A 7,543-nucleotide genomic window follows, 5' to 3' on the forward strand; every position below is an offset into this window, starting at 1 on the left:
CAGCTGCTATCTGTGCCGACTGAGCCATTAACTTCTGTCGTACTTCACGGATTTTCAGTTGCAGCATTGTCTTCGTTGGAAACAGGTTGATGTGTCTGCTGTGAAACGACGTAGTAGCTGATGCTGCAAGATAACATGAAAAACAATGAATACAATGACAATAATAATGGTTTCAAATTTTGGCACAAGGCCAGGAAATTTGAGGGGAAAGGGGGGGGGGTAAGCCAATTGCATCAACTCCAGTGTTCCACTGGTATTTATTTCATCGATCAAAAAAGGATGAAAGGCAAAGTCAAGCTTGGTGGTATTTGAACTTAGAATGTAAAGATGGACAGCTTGTTTGTGAAATTAATGTGCAAGTGGCTGAGCACTCCACAAACACATGTACCCATAGCATAGTTTTTATGGAGATTCAACATAACATGATTGGTCATTTGAATTACATGTGCTGCTCAATTTTGCCAGCTGTGTGAACTGGCGCAAAAGTCTCTCACTCAAGGACACAATGCACTGCCAGGAATTGAACTCGTGACCTTACAATTGTGAGCTGAATACCCTAACCAATAAACCATGTGCCTTCATAAGAAAGACTATGTCAAAAAAAAAAAAGGCATGATGGTCACGGTTGGAATGTTTTTAGTCATATGCCTACTTGATCGGGGATGACTTGACGGTTAATGAACATGTTAACAAGAGTTTTATAGCAGAATGACTCTTGCTGTGAGTGACCCCTATTTGGACATTAAAATCTACTGTGAGCAGGAATATGGAAAGGTTAAAAACATCAGCTTTTGCTATCTAAACTAGTGGATTTGGGACTCATTGGTTTAGATGAACTCAAATTTAAATTGTATGCAGTTATTTTGAAAATACTTCATGGAGTGACAACTATGCCCTGTATAGTTACAGGCTGCCCTTTGGCAAGGTATAGCATCCATTCAACCACCCTGCCAGGGATACGGAAAAGTCATGGGACTGCAGCATGGTGAATTGTGAAGAGGTAGCAGAAGAGCTCAACTGAGCTTCTTACATTGATGCTGAGTGGAGGAATCCTAGCAGCTCAACAGTCAGGATCACCAAGCTCTATCAAGAGAGAGTAACTACAATGCTTCTACAGGGGTGGCATCCAGGGTTGTGTAATCAGCTCATGAAAGATTCCCTATGACTCAAGCTCCCAATTCAAATTCATAATAATGGAATTGGATGGTGACAGACAGTCATGGGAATCCACAAAAGCATCAAAATCAAAAAAAAAAAAGAAACGTGTAATACTAATAATGGTAACTCCTGCAATGATAGGACTTCCAGGTTAGATACTCTGTTATAGACATATAATTCAATTAATGGTGGGATCTAGGTTAGACACATGTAGAATCTCAGATGTAATGCCACTAGGGGTACAGTTTTTAGGTTAGATAAATATAATACCAAAGATGTAGCATTTTTGATCAAGGACACACTCTAGAGTGGAATGAGTTCCTGAAAAACTGGGAGCTTTGGTTTACCTCCAGGTTAACTCTGATCAAATAAATTCTAGCCATCACTATTCTACCTTTTCAAAAAGTTTATCTTGGACTACATTATCTAGTTTGCTTTTATTTTTTTCTTTGAGATAGTATAGTGTGAGTTGATGGAGATTTGACTGTTATTTCTAGAGGATCAAACGATGATGCACAGGATACATCCTTAGCTTGCATCAATAGTGATAAGATTTCTAGGTTAGATAAACGGTTAGAATTAGCAACTATAGCATTCTTAGGCTACAACATATTGCTTCAGCCACAACTACCCTAAGGTATTATCACAGAAGAGCAGCTTACACAACCCCCTAGAACCTAATAATAGAAAGACATTTCAAAAGAGTAGGCACAGGCATGGCTGTGTGATGAGAAGCTTCCTTCCCAACCACCTTGGGCAAGTGTCTTTTATAGCTTTGTGTCAACCAAAGCCATGGGAGTAGATTTGGTAGATGGAAACTGAAAGAAGCCCATTGTATATATAAATGTGTGTGTGTGTGTGTGTGTGTGTGTATATATATATATATATATATATATATATGTATATATATCTACATGCGTGTGTATCTTTGTGTCTGTGTTTGTCTCCACCATCACCACTTGACAACCAGTGTTGGTGTGTTTACATCCTTGTAGTTTAATGGTTCAGCAAGAGAGGCTGATAAAATAAGTACTACACTTAAAAGATAAGTCCTGAAGTCGATTTATATGAATAAGACCCCTTGATGTGGTGCTCCAGCATGGCCACAATCAAATGACTGAAACAAGTAAAAGAATAAAAGAATATTGCCAGCGTCCACTTAATGTCATCAGTAACAATACCCCCTCAAACTCTACCTCTCATAGGTACTTCATCCACCTTTGGGCCCCAAAGATTGTAATAACAAACAAAGGCATTGTTACCTGATGGGAAAAGTCCATATTCTTCAAAGAGTTTCATCACGAGCTGCCGTCTTTGATCAAGGACACGTCTTAGAGTGGAATAGGTTCCTGGAGAACTGGGAGTTTTAGGAGTGCGAGGGGAATTCACTTCACTGTCTGTAAAATCTGAAATTGAATAGTAGAAGTAGTAAATTCTTTATATTTGCCACCAGGGTAATGTATGAGGGGGATGATACAAAGAGAGACATGAAGTCTGTCTTTGTAGACATGAATTTGTGTGTGTTGGGAGGGGTTATACTAAATCAAATGAGTAAAAATTAAATGATTAAAAGTATACATGATGTAATTCTCCTGATACAGGATGACCTCTATCCAGAGCCATTCAAGGAATCCCATCATCAAAGATCGCCTTGAATACCAACGGCAAATACCATCTCTAATTGTCCATTCATCCACTCTTGCTATCTTCATAATTTTCATCCATCTTTCAATAAATTCACTTTAGGACAGTACCTTTTTCTCCAATCTCATCTTCCCTTTTAAGTAAAACTTGTGAAAATCAATGACGGATTGACCGAGGATAGTGCATGAATTATCCACTACACAAACTCTTTAGCTACAGCCACCAGACAAGAAAACTTCCATCCCTGCCTGGTTAAAAGAAGTGGCAGAACAATCATCCCAATGTTAAATCTGTCCCACACATGACAGCAATGTAACTTTGCAAATCAACAATGCCAGGATACTGAACAAGAGCATACAAAATGCTTTCTGCATCTCTGCATGCACCTAGAACAGGCTCATCTAATGGCACTTCCATGCCTGTAAAATTTATCTCAAACCATTCGAGCTCCACAGTAGCATCACCAGGACAAGGACCTCTAGAAGTTGCCCATAACAATCTCCATCTTGAAAGAGCTCCAAAACAGACCAGCCAGTTCAATTTTACTGATGCTCAAAATTTTTCCAAGAACATCATTGTTCTTTCCCTCCACTAACCATCTATAGATTGCCAGTGTGGGACAGGGCAGTGAGCACCTAATGACATGCAAGAAGCCAGGGGCTCAGTCTGGCTTCAAAACAACACCACCAAAGAGACAAGCTGCAGAAAGATGTACCTCATGAATGGCCACTAAACATGCTCACTGCCCAGGAATCTCGGCAGGTGGGGAAGTGTGAACATGTGCCTGTGCATCAGCATCTACAGCATGCTCAGCTTACTGTGCAGAGGGTGCTGGTAAGAGATGGACAGCTGATTAGTGAAACATGTCCCTTTCACAAAAAACCAAAGAGCAGATTCTTCAGTATTTTTTCTGAGTGAGACTGATCAATTTTCTTGTTACATTGTCCCAGTACTGGTCCTCCTGCAAGTTGGAACTGAACCAGATCCTGAGCATTTTAAAATGATCTGTTGATCCAACCTCTTACAACTTGTCTCTCCCAGTTACTGAGCTACAAGTTCACCAACTTCTTCAAGTTGATTTTTGCTCCTCCATGCCTTGTATTCCTTCAGAATGATGTTGATCCTCACTACTTGGGAAGTGTCCAACAGCATGATGTTGATAACATCCGTTGACATGGCCCTCCCTCAATTCATAACATACTTTGTATAATAGTAGTCATCATAGTCATCATCAGCTTTTAATATCCATCTTGCATGAAAGGTTTGACAGGAGACGATGGCTCTGAAGACTGCATTGTACCCTAATGTTTGCTTTGGTATGATTTCTGTAGCTGGATGCTCCTCCTAATCTCCACCACTTCACAGAATGCACTAAGTGCATTTTTTTTGAGGCACTGGCATTAGTGAAGTTACCATGTAACTCAAAAAACTAAGATCTCCTTCAAATGAATGTAGCTACAGTAGAGGAGGTGGCTTTATGTCAGATGATGATAGGTTAAAGTATAAAAGAAGGGACCAGAACAGCTACTTGCATTAAGTGGGAGTAATTGGGGTGGAGCTGGAAAGTGGTGATGAGGTACCAACTTGGACCCTCAAGATACAGGGAGTAAGTGGGGACAGAAGAACAAAAAGTATGAGTGGGTAAAGGTTTCAAGTGTGTATAGGGAGAATAAGAACTCATAAAAAATGAGGCAGGGGTGATGCAGTGAATATAATGAATGAAGAAAAATAGTTGAGGGATGAATAATTGCAGAAATAAGGTTGCAGTTGACTTCCATTTCTCCCATTGCTAAACTGGTTCTTATGCCATTGATCCTCAATGGAAGAAAAGCAAAGTTGACTCTAGCAGGGGGATTTGAACTCAAAACATGTAACTAAATACTGCAAATCATTTATCTGCCATTCTCTTGTTCTGTCACCCAGAGAAATAATAATAATAATAATCCTTTCTACTACAGGCACAAGGCCTGAAATTTGGGGGAGGGGGGACTAGCTGATTACACTGACCCCAGTATTCCACTGGTACTTAACTTATCGACCCCAAAAGGATGAAAGGCAAAGTCAACTTTGGTGGAATTTGAACTCAGAACATAAAGATGGATGAAATCCCGCTAAACATCTTGCCCAGTGTGCTAACAATTCTGCCAGCTTGCCACCTTAATAATGATGATGATGATGATGATGATGACAATAATAATAGTAATAATAATGCTTTCTACTATAGGCACAAGGCCTGAAATTTGGGGGGAAGGGATTAGTCGATTAGATCAACCCCAGTGTTTCACTGGTACTTAATCCATCGACCCCAAAAGGATGAAAAGCAAAGTTGACCATGGCAGAATTTAACTCAGAACATAAAGACAGATGAAATGCCACTAAGCAGCTTGCTTAACAGCAATTCGTGTCTTTCTGTTCTGAATTCAAATTCTGCCAGGGTTGACTTTACCTTTCATCCTTTGAGAGTTGTTAAAATAAGTAACAGTTGAGCACTGGGGTCAATGTAATCGACTAGCTCCTCCATCTACCCCAAAATTTCAGGCCTTGTGCATATAGTAGAAAGAATTATTATTATTATTATTATTAAGGCAGTGAGCTGGCAGAATCGTTAGCATGCTGGACGAAATGCTTAGTGGTATTTCACCTGTCACTACTTTCTGAGTTCAAATTCCACTGAGGTAGACTTTACCTTCCATCCTTTCGGGGTCAATAAGATAAGTATCAGTTGAACACTGGGGTCGATGTAATTGACTCATCCCCTCCCCCAAAACTGCTGCCCTTGTAGCAAAATTTGAAACCATTTTTATTATTACTATTATTCCTAATTTAGGCACAAGGCCAGCAATTTTAAGGAGAGGGGCTAATAAATTACATCAACCCCAGTACTAGATTGGTATTTCATTGACCCTAAAAGGATGAAAACAAAGCTGACCTTAGCAGTATTTGAACTCAGAATGTAGAGAGCCAGAACAAAATACTGCAAGGTATTTTTTCCAGTGTTCTAATGGTTCTGTCAGCTCGCAATCCTTAATCTGTAGTTTAGGAATCTCTGGAGAGATGAAAAGTGAAGTTGATCTCAACATGATTTGGACTTAGAAAGTAGAGCTGGAACAGATGATGGAAGGCATTTGTGCAACACTTTAGTGCACACACATGCACGTCTTACCTCTCTTCCCCTTGATCTTCCTGTCTAGAGAAAGCTCTTTTCACTTCAGCTGTCCCCAACTCCCACATAATTTACTGCTGGAATTTACCATTTTGCCATTTTTGGACTCTTAGGACACCCTCCAACTTTGTAAAAATGTTTTCAAATGTTAGTTCTCTCCTCCATTATAAATCTTCTAAAAACTCTTACACCTACTTAAACCGCTTTTGCATATTTTTTGATTATCAGCTTCTATCTTCCAAGATGTTTTACTAGTGTGTGTGTGTGTGTGTGTGTGTATTCATCAGCATTTTATTGAAAATGATTTTTTATCAATTTCTCCTGTTTTTTTTTTCTCTTCCCCACTCAACATTTTCTCTCTTATTCTCTGCCACCAATACAATATTTGTTAAAACTTAGCCCTCCTGTGTTGTCTTGTTTTAATTTATATTCACTTTTTCATAATATATATATGTGTGTGTGTTGTTTAACTGCTGTTGTTTGCCCATTTGATACTGGTAGACAAAGAATGTGAGAAAATAGAAAATACCAAGACCTAAAACACATACTTCAGAGAATTTAGAATTGCCGTAATGTTGTTATTACTGCTTCTGTGTGGACATTTCTAACCTCATAACAGTTACAAGAAGTCTAAATGATGATTGAAGATGTTGGATATTGATGCTGTAGAAAGCCTGTTTGCTTGGCACATCAAGAACATTAAGAAAGGTGCTAAATACCAAAGGTTGCAATCCAATACCAGAAGAGCAATAATGAAATGATGAACAGACGAATGGAATAAAAGTACTTTGTCATCTTTAAACAGAGATCACAGCTGTCAGTGAAGGAGCTTCTATGTAGTTCTTAGATTTATCTCAATACACATAGATACACAATCATGGTGCCATGTAGAAAGCACTTGTGCCAGTGCCACATGAAAGTGCTTGTGCCAATGGCATGTTAAAAACACCCAAACCAAGCCAAATCAGACCGGAACCTGGTACAGCTGCTCAGCTCTGTTCAAATTGTTCAACCCATGCCAGCATGGAAAACAGATGTTAAAAGATGATGACGATGATGATATACAGATACACACAAACGTACATATTCAAAACTATAGGTAGAAACACATATAAACACACAAATACGAGACCTTTTTCTACAAAAACTGTACCACAGCCAACATTGATAAGAGGAGGTGGCATACCCATTTTCTTGAGAGCTGCATCAGAAAGTGATTCCAGATTAAAGGAGGCACCAAAGAACTGATTGTCTTCGGAATTTCTTGGTGTCTTCGGAGTGCCAGCTTCAGAGTCACAACTCTTCAGGTAAGCAGGCGACACGGTGCACGAATCTGTGATGCTGTCATGGTCAACTGAATCAGATTTTGGAAGGGCTTTCCTCCTGTAAATATTCAACAGTGCCCTTGGACTTTGTGGTACCGGGGTTGTGGCATCAGATTGGTCGGGGATGTACTGAGGAAGCTGCTCAAATCTCCGTTCAAAATCCACTGTCTCCAGAACCCTGTGGAATTAAAAAATGGATATTAAAATGAATTCAATGAATTGACCGACAGATCATGCTGATTGTATTGGGGGG

The 7,543-nt window shown here is 39.5% G+C and overlaps 1 protein-coding gene across 1 annotated transcript in view; it reads right to left on the reverse strand.

Annotated features, from left to right (window-relative positions):
* Positions 1-7,543, reverse strand: part of LOC106878424 (protein capicua homolog) — a 93,287-nt gene that overhangs the window by 2,907 nt on the left and 82,837 nt on the right. The window contains exons 18-19 of the mRNA XM_052975061.1: positions 7,152-7,468; positions 2,421-2,564 (exon numbers count right to left, since the gene is read on the reverse strand). Coding sequence (XP_052831021.1) covers positions 2,421-2,564; positions 7,152-7,468 — 461 coding nt within the window. The remainder of the gene's footprint in view (positions 1-2,420; positions 2,565-7,151; positions 7,469-7,543) is intronic.

This window comes from Octopus bimaculoides, chromosome 20 (assembly GCF_001194135.2).
Source record: "Octopus bimaculoides isolate UCB-OBI-ISO-001 chromosome 20, ASM119413v2, whole genome shotgun sequence".
Lineage (NCBI taxonomy): Eukaryota > Metazoa > Mollusca > Cephalopoda > Octopoda > Octopodidae > Octopus > Octopus bimaculoides.